The sequence below is a fragment of the Neofelis nebulosa genome, chromosome 12, assembly GCF_028018385.1.
Source record: "Neofelis nebulosa isolate mNeoNeb1 chromosome 12, mNeoNeb1.pri, whole genome shotgun sequence".
Lineage (NCBI taxonomy): Eukaryota > Metazoa > Chordata > Mammalia > Carnivora > Felidae > Neofelis > Neofelis nebulosa.
Window position 1 is genome coordinate 35,745,530 of NC_080793.1, and position 15,798 is coordinate 35,761,327.

General features: G+C 46.3%; 1 protein-coding gene across 2 annotated transcripts in view; it reads left to right on the forward strand.

The window, feature by feature from the left end:
* The window catches only part of FBXO10 (F-box protein 10), a 54,568-nt gene that overhangs the window by 21,267 nt on the left and 17,503 nt on the right, over window positions 1-15,798 (forward strand). For both annotated transcript variants that reach the window (XM_058694882.1, XM_058694883.1), the window contains 2 exons: window positions 6,470-7,060; window positions 10,080-10,913. In XM_058694882.1, the coding sequence (XP_058550865.1) occupies window positions 6,470-7,060; window positions 10,080-10,913 (1,425 nt within the window). The remainder of the gene's footprint in view (window positions 1-6,469; window positions 7,061-10,079; window positions 10,914-15,798) is intronic.

Consider the following 15,798-nt stretch of genomic DNA (forward strand, 5'->3'; position numbering starts at 1 on the left):
AAAAAAGAGACAGCCAGGATTGTGGATACTTTATGATAAAAAGACACAATGCCACTGGTAGCCTTGCTAAAGAGATCAAACCTGAGCCTGCTGAAGCCTCTGGATCCAGCTGCCAATATGCAGGAAATCCAGACGATAGGGTAACAAATTGAACTCTTGAGAAAGCATATAGTCAGCAAAATTCAGACCGAGAAACTGGTCAGATGGTTGAGGTTCTTCGACAGGCAACTTGTAAAAAAAAAGGGGGGGGCAGGAGGATGGATGGAGAACCTGTGGGTGGAACGAGAATCAAACACACATCAACCTAAAAACCTGAGGACAAAACAGATTCTAGTATCTAAGGAGACATACTTAGGTGGTAAAAGCACAAAGACCTAAGGAAGTGATTACTACAGAATCAAGAATATGTGTATCTTTGTGGGGAGGATCGCAATGGGGCACATGGGGAGGCTTCTAGAGTGGCTGACAAAATTCTGGTTTGTTTTTAACATTTTTTTTAAGTAATCTTGAATTCACAGCCCTGAGAGCAAGAGTCACATGCTCCATTTACTGAGTGGGCCAGGCTCCCCAAAATTCTGTTTTTTGATGTAGGTTAGTAGGATGTTTGCCTTGTAAAACAATTCACTAAACTCTACATTTGCTCTTTGTAATCCATTTTGATTTACACTTTTTTTTTAAGTTTATTTATTTTGAGAGAGAGCACACTTGCATGAGAAGTAAAGGGGAGGGAGGGAGGGAGGGAGGGAGGGAGGGAGAGAGAGAGAGAGAAGAGAGATTGATTGATGGATTGATTCCTAAGCAGCTCCATGCTGTCAATGCAAGGACCATACTCACAAACCATGAGATCATGACCTGAGAGGAAACCAAGAGTCAGAAGCTTAACCAAGTGAACCATGCAGGCACCCCTTGATTTACACTTTAAAAAGGCTGTGACAGAACAGTTCTCAGATGGCTGTGGGGTGCCAGAGGAGCCACTAAATGTCTGAGGAGAGAGGATGAAGAAAGGCCCTCTGAACAAGGTGGTGTTGGGAGAGTAGCATAGATGGGACAAATGTCAGTGGTGAGGCTTGAGAAATAGATAAGCTCATGACCTGTCATCTGTACTAGGTTTTATCCTGGAAGCCATGGGGAGCCATTGAGGAATTCTAAGCTGACAAGTGGCATGACCAGGTTTATATTTTAAAAAGATTCCATTGGTGGCTGAACGTGAACTGGATTGAATGGAGGAGGCAGGGCTGGTTCCAGGGAGACCAGTTGAGAATCACCTGTAGTAATCCAAACTAAAGATGGTGAAGCCAGAAACAACATGGTGACAGAAAGTGGAGAGAGGAAAGGACTGATTTGAGAGTGCTAAAGGAGGTGGAAATACCAGACTCTAGAGACTATCTGGGACAGAAGTAGAGAAAAGAAATCAGTTACCAACAGGAGGAGTGGAAGATGATGGTGCCATTAATTGGCACATGGAATAAAGGTGGTAGAACAGGGGTGGAGAGATGATAATCTATACTATTTTTTAAACTGAGATAGTTTGCATACAATAAAATGCACAAAACAGAAGCATACAATGCAGTGAGTTTTTTCAGATGTCTGCACCCATGTGACTCACGTACCAGTGAAGATGTAAATATTTCCTTCACTCCTGAAGTGTCTTTGTGACCCCTTCAAGCACTGTTCTGATTTTTTTTTTAAAGTTTATTTTTATTTTGTGGGGGGGGGGGGGTGGGGGGGTGGGGAGGGAGAGAATTCCAAGCAGGCTCCACTCTGTCAATGCAGAGCCTGAGGCAGTGCTCAGTCTCATGAACCGTGAGATTATGACCTGAGGCGATCAAGAGGCAGCCGGTCAACAAACTGAGCCACCCAGGCACCCCAAGCACTGTTCTGATTTTTATCACTATAGATTATTTTGGCTGTTTTTGAACTTCACCTGTGTGGAATCATATAATACGTTGTCTTTTGTGACTGGTTTCTTTTGCTTAACATATTTTTGTGGCTCACCTGTCTATTGTATATGTCAGTAATTCATCTCCTTACCTGCTGAATAGTATTGCGTTGCATGAATATACCACAATTTGTTTATCTACTCTTCTGGTGATGGTCATTTGGGTTGTTTTCCAGTTTTTTGTTTGGTTATTTTACTATTATGAATAAAGCCTCTGTAAACATTCTGATATAAGTCTTTTCATAGGTGTACATTTTCATTTATCTCCAGTAAATATCTAGGTCATAGCATAAGTGTATGTTTAATGACAGAAGAGACTACTAGCTTTCTAAACTGATTATAGTATTTTATGCTCCTACCACAATGTGTGAGAGTTCTGGTTGCTTCACATCTTGGTGCTTTGATGCCTTTAGGGTTTTCAGTTTCAGCCATTGTAGTGAGTGTAACACACACATCTCTGTCATTATGGTTTTAATATAAATCAAGTAATGAATACTAATGATGTTGAACAGCTCTTCTTGAACTTTTTGGCCATTAGTTTTTCTTTTGTGACGTTTCTGTTCAAATCTTTGCCTGTTTTTTGTTGGATTGTTGTTGTTGAGCTGTAGGATTTCTTGATCTTTTCTGGATACAAGCCCTTTGTCCTATACATGCACTGCAAATATTCTCTCCTGTTCTTTCATTTGTCTTTTCATTTTTTTTTTTTCATTTCTTAATTTTTTTTTTTTTTTTTTTTTTTTTTTTGACAGAGAGAGAATGTGTGCATGTTCACGGATGGGGGAGGGCGGTGCAGAGAGAGAGAATCCCAAGCACTGGGATTCTCTGCACTGACAGTGCAGAGCCTGACACTGGGCTTGATCCCATGAACTGAGAGATCACAACCTTAGTTGGACACTCAACTGACTGAGCCACCCTGGTGCCCCAGTCTTTTCATTTTCTTAATAATGACTTTTGATGAGCAGAAAATTTTAATTTTGAGATAAATTTTAATTTATTGATTTTTGTCTTTTTATGATTAGTACCTTTTGTGCTCTCAGAAATCTTTGCCTATCCCAAGGTTGCATGTTTTCTTATGTTTTCTTCTAGAAGCTTCATAGATTTGTTTTTTGTGCTGAGGTCTAAAATCAATCTTAAATTTTTATATATGGTATGTGTCAAAAGTTCATTTTTTTCATATGTAGGTCAAGTTTCCCAACACCATTTGATGAAGACTTTTGTTTATCCATTGAATTGCATTGATATTTTGTCAAAAGTTAGTTGCTCAGTACACATATTTGTTCTGAACTCTATTTTCCTCATGCCCATACCACACTGTCTTGTGGCTGACGTGTTGAGGGAGTCTAGATTATGTTGTCTTTTTGTTTTTGTTGAGTGTTAAATTGTATTCTAACAGTTCAGTTACTGGCAGAACCCTTTGATCCTATCAGGCTTGCTTTTATTCTTCCAATTTGAATATGTCCCTGTGGTATATACTTTCTGAGTCTCGGTGTGAGACTCCATAATCTGGACTGGACTTCCATTGGCTCCCAGCTCTGTGTGATCTCTAGTACCCGCATTTACCCTGCAGTAGGTGATCTCTACTAGGTCCCATGAAGACTTGCCCTGTGCTTGTGCAGTCCAGCCTTGAGCCAAGAAACTGCCCACCCACCTCACCCTGCCTCACAGATTCCAGGCACTCAAGCATCACAGAACTCAGATCTTCCTGCTCAGTGAGACTGCCACTCTGCTTGGGCATCATCTCTCTACCCCACTATGAGAAGGTGCCCTGAGTGAAAGCTAGAACAGTCACACACTCCCCTCCTGTGTTTCCCTTCTCTCCAAGAATACAGCCCTGCCCAGCTTGCTGTTCAGTGCCTGAAACCATATATTCAGAGCAACTTTATAGGTGTTTTTTTTTTTTTAAGTTTATTTATTTATTTTGGGAGAGAGAGTTGGGGGTAGGGGGAGAAGGAGAGAGAGAATCCCAAGCAGTCTCCACACTCAGCATGGAGCCTGACACAGGGCTTGATCTCATGACTTTGAGATCATGACCTGAGCCAAATTCAAGAGTCAGGTGTTTAATCAACTGAGCCACCCAGGTGCCCCCAGAGCAACTTTATAGTTTTTCATGGCAGGAGGGAGAATCTAGTTCCAGTTATTTTGTCATGGCCAGAAGTGGAAGTTGAGGTTCTGGTTTGGATACAATGCTGAAGTTTTAGTATCTGTGGAACATACAGATAGAAATGCTCAACAGGCAATTGGGTACCCATGTATGGAAGGCCTGAGAGAGACTATTGGGGCTAGAGATTCAGATTTTGTAGTTGAAGCCAAGGGATATGATCACCTAGCTATACTTACTTTCTTACAATAGTTAGAGAAGGAGGGAAGAACAATTTTCTGGGGGTGCCTGGGTGGCTCAGTCTTAGCTTAAAGCATTTGGCTTCGGCTCAGGTCATGATCTCATGGTTCATGAGTCAAGCCCCACATTGGCCTCTCTGCTGTCAGCTTGGAGCCTGCTTCAGATCCTCTGTCCCTTCTCTCTCTACCCCTCCCCCTCTAGTTCTCTCTCTCTCTCTCTCTCACTCTTGCTCTCTTGAAATGAATAAAAAAAAAAAAAAAAACACGCTTTTTCTCTTAAAAAGCCTAAGAGGTATGGCTAAAGAAGGAAGTGAGGAACAGGACATGGGTGTCACAGAGACCCATTCACACTGTGAATAAAGCAGTGTTCATTTGAGAGTGACAGCTATCAGGAGCCCAGTCTTTGCTCTGTAATGCTTACCAGTCCAGAGCCCAGCTTTTCTCCATTGCTGCTGAGGACTTAGTAAAGTGTCACTGGGTGATCGTTATAGAAAAACCTACCTACCCAGACCCTCATACCAATCTGTAAAGGTAAAGTCACACCTGTCATGATGACGCTCAGAAATCTTGCAGACATAATCACACATTTGTACTTCTGGCCTTCCTGGGCCTAGATAGGTGACAGGTATGATCATCGTTTTCATAAAATGGGGAGGAAAACCAAGGCCCTGAAGAGGTTAACAACTGGATTACAGTTGGCTGTGAAGTCTGCCCTATTTCCAGTTTGAGTTTCTAGTTGTCTAGAGCCTTTATAGGGTTTCAGACTTGGAAGTTGCTCTAGGTCATCTAACACAGTCCTCTTGTTTTTTAGGTGGGGAAATTGACACTCATAAATGAGAGGGCTTTAGCTAGGTATAAATGACAGAAATTCAATGAAGCCAACTTAACCAAAAAGGAGAATTTATCACAAGAGCACAGAGCTAGCTGATGGAATTGAAAAGGCAAGGATAAAGCTGAGCCTTAAGCATAGGCTGGAGCCGTGACCTGGAGTGCCATAGAGGAACTGGCATGGTTTCTGCCCTTTTCTCTGCTCATTTCTTTGTCTCCAATTCGTTCTTCTCTCAATATAGACTAGCTTCTTCTGCCTTTCCTCCCCCCACCCCCCAACCCCAAAGAAAATGGTCATTAGCAACTCTTCCTGAGTTTATGGCTCAGGAAAGAAGCCTTTCATTCTTCTCCATTCAGGAAAGAAGTCAACCTGATTCTAGAATTGCAAATCCTCTTCCAGTGGAGACTTCAGTGGTCCAGTTGGAGCCATCCAGCATCCCAACTATATGCTGCTAAGGGCCTGGGGAGTAGTGTTCCACAGACAGAGCTACCAGGGAGCTCTGCATCTCTAAACATGTGGGGTAAATTGTTGTTGGGGCAGAAAGCAAGGACACAGATGGCTGGGCAGCCAGCATGGTAGGTGTTTAGGACACAGGGTTGCATCAGTAACCAGCCACAGAGCCAGGACCAAAACTCATAGCCTGACCCAGCATCAGTCTTTCCTGAGGCTGCCTCCCATGGGAGTACAGTGTAATTATGTGATCTGGTAATGAAGAGAGGCAGACAGACGGACACTCACTGCCTCAGTTCTCATTCCTCTTGCTGTGAAGAAATAGAGGTCCCTTCCCTGGGAGTCTGGGAAGTCCAGAGCTCTAGGACTGAAACAGTGAAAGGTGGGTTCCCTCTGTATTAGTCCAAAACCTTGCTACAAGTCATAGAAACCCAAATCAAACTAACTTGAGCAAAAAAGGGAATTTATTAGAAGGCCATTGAGGTACCTCCTGGAAGTGAGGAAAGAACTGCATATGCCAGAGCAGCTTCAGGAGTCTGGAGTCAGTACCTCCAGGACACATATGCGTGTGATCGCTTTTTTTCTTTCTTTCTCAATTTTCATCTTTCATCTCCTCATCTCTGCCTGGCTCTGGTACCCACAAGGTTCTTTCCACAAGTGGGGAATATGGCTGAACAGCAGTTTGGGGGTTATATCCTTACAGTTTCTCACCAAGAGAAAAGAGAGTCTTGCCTGTTGATTCCAGGTGGAACAATCGCAGAGGAGGATTCTGATTGAGGGGATGGAGCTCTATGATTGGCTGGGCCCTGTTCTCTTGCACACCCTTGGGGTCACGAGACAGCAGGGAATATTTTAAGAAGAGGAACTGTAAGAGGGGTCAACAAAAACCTCTTTGGTTTTGTGTTTGCTCCCAGGTGACCATGGAGGCCGGCGGTCTCCCCTTGGAGCTGTGGCGCATGATCTTAGCCTATCTGCACCTTCCCGACCTGGGCCGTTGCAGCCTGGTGTGCAGAGCCTGGTATGACCTGATCCTCAGTCTCGACAGCACCCGCTGGCGGCAGCTGTGTCTGGGATGCACCGAATGCCGCCACCCAAACTGGCCCAACCAGCCCGATGTGGAGCCTGAGTCTTGGAGGGAGGCCTTCAAGCAACATTACCTTGCCTCTAAGACATGGACCAAGAATGCCCTGGACTTGGAGTCCTCTGTCTGCTTTTCTCTATTTCGCCGGAGGAGGGAACGCCGTACCCTGAGTGTTGGGCCAGGCCATGAGTTTGACAGCCTGGGCAGTGCCTTGGCCATGGCTAGCCTGTATGACCGAATTGTGCTATTCCCAGGTGTGTATGAAGAGCAAGGTGAAATCATCCTGAAGGTACCCGTGGAGATCGTAGGCCACGGGAAGTTGGGTGAAGTGGCCCTGCTAGCCAGCATTGATCAGCACTGCTCCACCACACGCCTGTGCAACCTTGTCTTCATGCCGGCCTGGTTCTCCCCTTTCATGTTTAAGGTGGGTGTCCATATCCAGGTGGCCTCTCCAGTCCTGACCCTGGGCTTTGGCCTCTTTTTAGTGGGTTTGCAACCCCTTTTTGTTGGAATTAAGAGTTTTGTCGTTATTCCTGTAACACGCTCCTCTGCACCAGTTAAGAAATGGGCACAGTAACAATCAACATTCTGCTTTATTCCTGGCAAAACTGTATTAAAAAATAAGCCAAGGACTCAGAACCCGAACTGCTTTGTACTCCTCTTCCCCACTGGACGCACTTGAACCACAGGGGAGTAGCTAGGTGGGAAAGCCAGGTCTGGGAGTATGCCACATGGTCGCAGGAAGCAGAGAACAACACTTCATGCTCAGAGATAGGCAAAGCCAGGGGAGGCTATGCAAGACCAATGACCTTTAGCATGTCAGCCCCACCCTGTGAAGGAGGATCAAGGAAGGTCAGGCTTTCACCAAGAGTGACTTGAGAGAGGCTCAGGAAATACCAGCCCAACACATATCCTCTGGTAACACGGAGCACACAGGCTGTATTCAAAGCAAAGTATGTATTGACACGTTGGTGGGTCCTGGCAGAGCGGTTTACAGCTTTACCTTGCATAGAAACATTGTGATATGTAAACTTTGTACCTAATCAATAATAATTATGTTGCCACTATTCTACCAGTAACAACAAATTGTCCCTCAAGTTTGTAATGATCGCTATACTACCAGTCGTTTATGGTGCCCTGACTGTGTGCCTGGCATATGCTTTACAGCCATTAGTAAGATGTGTAGTGTCATCCGGTTTTATAGATGAGCAAACTGAGGCTCAGCAAGATTAAGTGACATAGTAAGAGACAGAGCTAGGATCCAAAGCCTATATTGATAATCTAGGTGACTTTGCATCGGTGACTTCATTTGATCCCCACAACAAACATTCGTGGTAGGTAGTACACGTGGGATCCCCATTTTGCAGATGAGGGGCACTAAAAAGCTCAGAGATGCTGCTAAGTAACTTTCTCAAATGCATAATTAGTGAAGTTAGAACTCAAATCCAGAACTCAAATTGTAAGCCCCTTTGAAGTTACATTGTGTTGGATTCCTTGAAAACCTAAAAGCCTACTTTTTAGGCCTAGATTGTTTCAGAAGGACTGATGAACGATTCCTCTGTGGGTCTGTAGACCCAGAAGAAAGTTTGATTCCAGACCTTCGATGTTTCCATTTACTCTGAGGGTAAAATGTTGGTTTCAGCCTCTCCTTCCCCCTTAGAAGTGCAGCTGCAGACCCTCATAGGGTGGGGGCCTGGCCTTAACACTTCTCTGTAGCCCAGCCCACCATCTGGCTTAATGCTTGGCATGTATCAGTGCTCCACTCGTGATTGTCTTTTAACTGAAAACAGGACAGGGGCTAGGATGACCTTGCCTGAAAAATGCAAAGGCCAGAGTGATCTCACAGCAGTTTTCAGTGACTTCTGAGGAGAACCCTAACAACAGCTGTGCATCTCCAGAGAGCTGGTGTTCATCTACAGAGAGGACCAAGTAAAAGAAAATAGACTTAAATTGCAGCTAGAAAAAATTAACTTAGCCATAAGGAAGAATTTACAGAGGTTAAGGCAAGTAAGGTCCAGGCCAGGCTCTCAAGGGTGGTCACTGCTAGAGAATGTAGAAACTGTTCATGGGGTGGATGTGTCTGGATCACTCAGTGGAATCATGGAACATTCCCTCATTTTACAGTTCAAATCCATCTGGTGGCATTTAGCATGAAATCCAGAAACAGTTACTTTTCAGGAATACAGAGTGGCTGGGCTTCTCAGTCAGGCCTGGGAGCTGAGGGGCTCAGGGGAGTGGTGCTGTGGGGTTCAGCACTTCCCTCCCCGAGAAGAGTCTCTGTCCTTTGTGTCCCTGACCCCAGGTAATGATAGCTAATTTTTATTAGGTGCCAACTTTGTATCTGGCTCTCCGCCTTTTGCTTCATTAGCTGGTAAACCCCCTATTGCAGACAAAGAAACTGAGCCTCAGAGAGGTGAAGTCCTATCCAAGGTAACATACTTGAAAGAGGCAGAGATGGGAGTGCCCCATGCAGTCAGACTCCAGAGCCCATCTTAACCACTGCTCAGTGCTGCCCAGCTGTGGCAGCATACCTCATCCCCCTCTTTAGGGACGTAGCCTGCTGTCCTTTGCTGTACTCCCTGCTATGTTCCAGTTGCCAGACAGGCTGGATTCTTTCCCAGTACCTGTGGCTGGGCATCCCGTACTGCCTGCCCCAGCCCAGGCAGGGCTTAGCCCCTCCTGGCCTGTCTTCTGTTAGCCCTCAGGGTTCTGCCTGGCTCTGTCCTAAGTTCAGACACCAAGCTGATGCTCTGTGGGGTGCTGCAGGGCTGAGAGAAGATGGTGAATGGAAAGTGGGCTGAAGGGTTGAGACCTAGCACAACACCTCGTGACCTCACACTTCCTTCACATAACCGAGATACCACTTTAGGATTCCCTCGCCCTTGAGGGGTCACAGTAAAGTCATGCTCAAATCCCAACCAGTTCTTGTGTTTCTCTCAGTTCAAAGCTGTCTCTGTTATTCCGTATCATCTCTATAGTGACATTCCTTCTCCTGGTTACCATTGATCCATTTCACACAGCATCCTTCTGAGCATTCAGCTTCTTCCCTCTTCCCCATCCTTACCCCTCAAAGTTTATGTTCTCACTAAGCATTTCTTGAGTATTGGGAGAATTTACTTCATATTTGAGGTCTTTAGGAAGAGCCCTGCTGCACAGCGTGAACTTTTTCCTGCCATTATCCGTTTCTACTTTCATCCCCCTCCCTTTGGGATTAGAAGGAGGGAAAGGCAGGCAACTCCAAATTTTCACTGCTCTGATGCAGTGCAGCTTCCTGTCCGGGGGCCTGACACATGCCCTGGGCGGGGGGTTGGGGGAGCGGAGGATAGGATCAGCAGGACAAATGGCCTCTCCGTGCTCCACCCTCCTTAAAGAGCAGTTAGAGTACTGCCTAACAAAGTAATTCTCATCCCTGTTTTATCCACTCTCTCTTTTTTATTCCTCAGACAACATCGGGTCATGTCCAATTTGACAACTGCAACTTTGAGAATGGGCATATCCAGGTCCATGGCCCAGGCACCTGCCAAGTGAAGTTTTGCACCTTCAAAAACACCCATGTTTTCCTGCACAATGTGCCCCTGTGTGTCCTGGAAAACTGTGAATTTGTGGGCAGTGAAAACAACTCTGTGACTGTGGAGGGCCACCCATCTGCAGACAAGAACTGGGCCTACAAGTATCTACTAGGGCTTATCAAGTCCTCCCCCAGTGTGCTACCCACAGAGGATTCTGACTCTTTAATGTCCCTGGACCTGGAGAGCAGGGACCAGGCTTGGAGCCCAAGGACCTGTGACATTGTCATTGAAGGCAGCCAAAGCCCTACCAGCCCAGCTTCTACCTCCCCAAAGCCAGGCTCCAAGGCTGGCTCACAGGAGGCAGAGGTGGGCAGTGATGGGGAAAGGGTGGCCCAGACCCCAGACAGCAGCGATGGAGGCCTGAGTCCCAGTGGTGAGGATGAGGACGAGGACCAGCTCACATACAGACTGTCCTACCAAGTGCAAGGCCCACGCCCTGTACTGGGGGGCTCCTTTCTAGGCCCACCACTTCCAGGAGCATCCATTCAGCTGCCCAGTTGCCTAGTGCTGAACTCTCTGCAGCAGGAGCTGCAGAAGGACAAGGAGGCCATGGCACTGGCCAGCTCCGTGCAGGGCTGCCTCATCCGCAAGTGCCTCTTCCGGGACGGAAAGGGAGGCGTCTTCGTTTGCTCCTATGGCCGAGCCAAGATGGAAGGAAACATCTTCCGGAACCTGACTTATGCAGTGCGGTGTATACATAACAGCAAGGTGCTGTCATAAGGCTCACTCTGCGAATTCATGAGGCCTTCCTGGGTCACTAGGAACATGATTTTGATTGATGAGATAGGCTCCTGTGGCTATACATAGGAAGGCTATTTTTTTTAAAGCATCTTTATATAAGCTTCTAACACACCCTTATCTTATGTTCCATCATCTGGTTTGGATAGAGCAGAAACTATTGTTCCCATTTTACAGAAGAGGAAACAGGGCCCAGAGGGGGAATGTGACTTACTCAGGGTCACACAGCAAGTTAGTGGCAGAACTGAGACTAGAACCCAGGTCTTCCAACTCCTTTTGCTATGTCATGCTGCTTTCAACCATGTCCCCCTAGTCCTAGAAGAAGGAACAAGGGCTCTTTAGCTGGATGAGAGAAAATTGAGGGACATATGATTACTGGCTTTGATCCAAACCAGAGAAGGCTCCCCAGAAGAGGTGTCTAAGCTGTAGGACGAGTAGTGGACAGCCAAGGAAAATAGTGTGCATGTGGTGAAAAGGGGGTACAGAGTGAGGGCATTCTAGGCAGCCAGAACATTCTGCACTGGGGCCTGGGTGTGGGGCTGAATTCAACAGTGTTCTGGGGAGGGAGGAGTGGTTGGAAATGAGGCAGGGGAGACGAGCAGAAGCCACCTTGCCCAGGGCCTGAAAAGCCCCTTTGAGATATTTGGACTTTATGCTAAGTCCATCCTGCCCCTGATACAGTCATCACCCTGCAGGCTCTTCAGGGTGCCGCAGGACAGTCTACAGATCCTGCAAGCCACTGAGCACAGGAACAGCCTCTCAGAGGAAAGACATGGCCTTCTGGAAGAAAGCATGGCCTAGCTCCTGAGTTTGAATCTTGCCTCTCCTCTGATCCACCATGAGCATTACCGTCCTCTTCTGTAAAATGGAAACAAGCTTCCCTGACTTGCCTGTCTCACTGGGGTTTGTGAGGATCCGGTACCTTAATATTGCCAAAGCACCTAGTAAGCTGAGGGGCACTGCACATGTGTCACATGGGAGTCTTGCAGATCTCTGCAGCCTTCTAGAACAGTTAGCAGCAATTGCATTTAATTGCATTTTGCCCAGTCCACTTCCAAAGAGGATTTTAGATGATGTTACCAGGAAAGCACAATATCAGCCTATAGAAAATAAGAGATAATGGTCAGATAAAAAGGATAGGTGATAGTTTTGCTCTCAGGTACCGCGATGATAGGATCTGGTCTGAGCCCTCCAGGAGGGTCTCCCCCCACCCTCCCACCTAGTATACTTACCAGGGATATGGCTTCTGAGTCAAATTCTGGCTCTGCCCCTTATTAGCTATGTGTCCTTTGGACTAATGATACTACCTGTCTCCAAGGTGCAGTAAGGATGAACTAAGGTCATATATATAAAGTGCTTAGTAGTATGTCTGGCACATAGCAAGTGCTCAACAAATGTTTTTTGTTTATTTTTTTAAAGTGCGGTGTGAGAGATGCTATGATGGAGGTACCATGGGTGGCATAGGAGCCCAGCCTCAGGGAAGGGTCTCTTGGAGAAGCAGTGCCCAGGCTGAGCTTCCCAGGAGGAGTAGGAGTTGGCAAGGGGAGGCTGTGAGACCGTGGAGGTGTGTGTGTGAAGGCCCAGATGTGAGAAAGGACAGCACGCATTTAGGGAGTTGCAAGTAACTCAGACGGCCAGAGGTTGAGGGGAGGCTGTGAGATAAGGGAGTCAGCTAGCTGAGGCACAGAGGTCTTGCCACAGAGATTGGAGTTTGCCATGAGGCAATGGGAACTCGCCGACAGATTTTAAGCAGAAAACTATGGTCAGATCTGTATGTGAAGAGCTCATGCTGTCAGCTTTCTGGAGAATGGAATGGAGGGGAACTAGGCAAGAGGCAAGATCAATGAGGGGCAGTGGAGAATTGTGATTCAGAAACAGGAGGGGACAGGGCAGTCTGAAGAGGTAGGAAGGAGGGCTTTAGCAGGGAGTAGTCAAAGCCCTGAGGCCTAGATTTCTGGCCTGAGTGGCTGAGACAATAGCAGGAACATGGGAGATTAGGACATGAAGAGAGATGCTGAGTTCAGTTCCGGGCATGCTGAGTTTGGAGCATTTCTGACATCTAGCAGAGGTGCTGTCTGGTTTCCTGGGTCTGGGGCTTTGGAGAGAGATGCACCCTGCCATGCAGACTTGGGAGCAGGTGGTAGCTGGGAGTCATCGAAAAAGAGAAATGAAAAGTTACACAGCCTTACTTGGAGCCCTTTTGAACTGTTGCTTCCAGAGGCTTTGGGAAGAAATTGTGCAGCCTGTAGTTCCTTGTGAGTCTCTAGCAAGGAACCTGAGAAACTGATATTCCTGATTTTTGACTTAAAAAAAAAAAAATCCATGGTTTCTCATGAGTACCCAGCATCAGGTACAATTATTTGCTAAGTGGCATTTCATACAAGCAGGAGCTGTGGGCGTGCAGGGAGTGTAGGACCTGCTGAGCTAGTCCCATGCCTAGAAGCAAAGCCTTGATCCAGTGGCCAGAGGGCAGCCACCCTTCCCTGCCTCCTAGAACATCTCCAGGAGAGTAAGGCTGGCAGAAAGCCCAGTTGCTTGGGACTCCACAAAGAAAACTGTGATGTTTTTCTTGCTGTTTTGTGTATCTTACCATTTTTAGTTGAAAGTCAAGTATCTGGGAAAGTAGAGATTGAGGTCAATCACATTTATGTGTGGAAATGGGCACACTTCTTCTCATGCTAGGCCTTTAGAGGGCCAGGTTTGGGGTCAGTCTAGTCAGGATTAAGCTAGTTCAGGTTTTGTTGTTATGATTATCCTCAGCATTCTTCATGTTCTTCTTTACCTTGTGCTGGTTTTTTCCTCTGCTTTTAGGGTCTTCTCTTTGTTTCTTGGGGGGCTGGGGGGGGCTGTCTCCGTGGTCTCACCCTTCCCAGCAGATTGTGGTCACTTGTGGCTCTGGGCTGGTGGGAGGTTTTCTCCTGTGTCCCAGTTTGTCCTTAGTCTTAGGCAGGTGCTGTGTCTATGGGTCTTGGAAGTAGGCACTTTCCAATGGTCCTGCCTCATCCCCAGCATTAGGGAGGTTCTAAATATCTGGGCCCAAGATGGGGTTTTCTCTTTCCCTTCCATGACAGGGTTTGCTGCCCTTCCCCCTACTGCTAAAGACTTGTTCTACAGGGAAGTTGGGGAGAAAATTCAAAGAGGGGCTTAGTACTTTCCCTACAGTAGTAGCTGCTCTCCTTTTCCCCCATGTCTGTCCTCAGTCTCTTGTCCTGTCCCCCGGTCTTTCCTTGTGAGCATCTCACGAGGTCTCTGGAGAAGTGGACATACCTACTCCCAGGGCTTCTGCACTCTCACACTGGTTCACACTTGGCCTTCAACAATGCACTGAACCCTGTAGCTGAATCCTTACCGGTTCATGTGGCTCCATATGCAGCTGTGCAGGCAAGTGCTCCCATCTTGTCTCCTGGGAGGTGCCTGTTTTCCTTGGATTTCAGGCTTGTTGGCCACCCTGCAACCTCAGTTTTCTGACACGTTCAAGAAAGGCTATATTTTTGTGCATTATCTGATTCTGTTCTTGTCGGGCGGGGGTGCGGGGAGCAGTGACTGCTCTGGTCAGCATTCTCTGTCCTAAACAGCTTCCCTTTGAAACTGGACTTCCATTGTACCTTACCCTCCTAGACTTTTATTTTATTTCATTTCATTTCATTTCATTTCATTTCATTTCATTTCATTTCATTTCATTTCATTTCATTTCATTTTATGTTTGTTTATTTTTGAGAGAGACAGAGACAGAGTGCAAGCAGGGCAGGGGCAGAGAAAGAAGGAGACACAGATCTGAAGCAGGCTCCAGGCTCTGAGCCACCAGCACTGAGCCCGACATAGGGCTTGAACTCACAGACTGTGAGATCACGACCTGAGCCGAAGTCAGACGCTTAACCAACTGAGCCACCCAGGCACCCCTAGACTTTTATTTTAATGTAGTCTATTATTTACTAGTAGTGCACAGTTTATCCTGATATAATATGTTTTTACTATTAATACTCAATTGCTTAGAACAATACAAATATATTCTGAATCTTTTAAGTATAACCTATTAAGTATAACCTATAGGTAATAACCTATTAAGTATAAAAAGAAAATGTAAATGGCAATCATCCCCTTAAATAAGCTCTGTGCTGGGTTGTAGTACCTTGTTTAAATGCTTCCTTGTACCAATGCTTATGTTTCCCTTAGAACTCCAAACTAAGGAGCACCCCAGGATAATACACTCAAGAAAGATTCAGAATGGATAAGAATAGGCCTTTGTCTTATAAAGTGAAAGGGAAAGTGGGGAGGTTATCCTCAGGTGCTTTCTCAAGCAGGTGAATTTTATTTTATTATTTATTTATTTATTTATTTTTTATGTTATGTTATTAAACTTTATTTTGAGAGAGAGCAAGCGTGAGTGGGGCATGGGCAGAGAGAGAGAATTCTAACAGCGTTGACAGCCCCAGAGCCAGACACAGGGGTCGATCTCATGAACCGTGAGATCATGACCTGAACAGAAATCAAGAGTCAGACACTTAACTGAGCCACCTAGACACCCCTCAGACAAGTGACTTTAGCAAAGGCACATGTGGACCTTGGTTCCATTCGTTGTTAGCTGTGCCCTTGGAACCTGGGGAGATCTCCATGTAACCCCAGTGCACGTAGAGTTTGAAGACCACTAAATCCCATCTTCTCTGAGGGTCCTTTCCATTCCCTGAGCCAGTTGTTCTGTTCACAAGTTGTGAACACGGCGCACGGGGCTGAGCTTAGGTCCAGGTTTTATTAACGAACCACTGTGGCTGGTAAGGAGCCTACAGGGCAGAGGCAGGCAGGGCACAGAGCTCCTCAGCTCCTGGGAGCACACCAGGTGGGAAGAGGCCATCCTTGT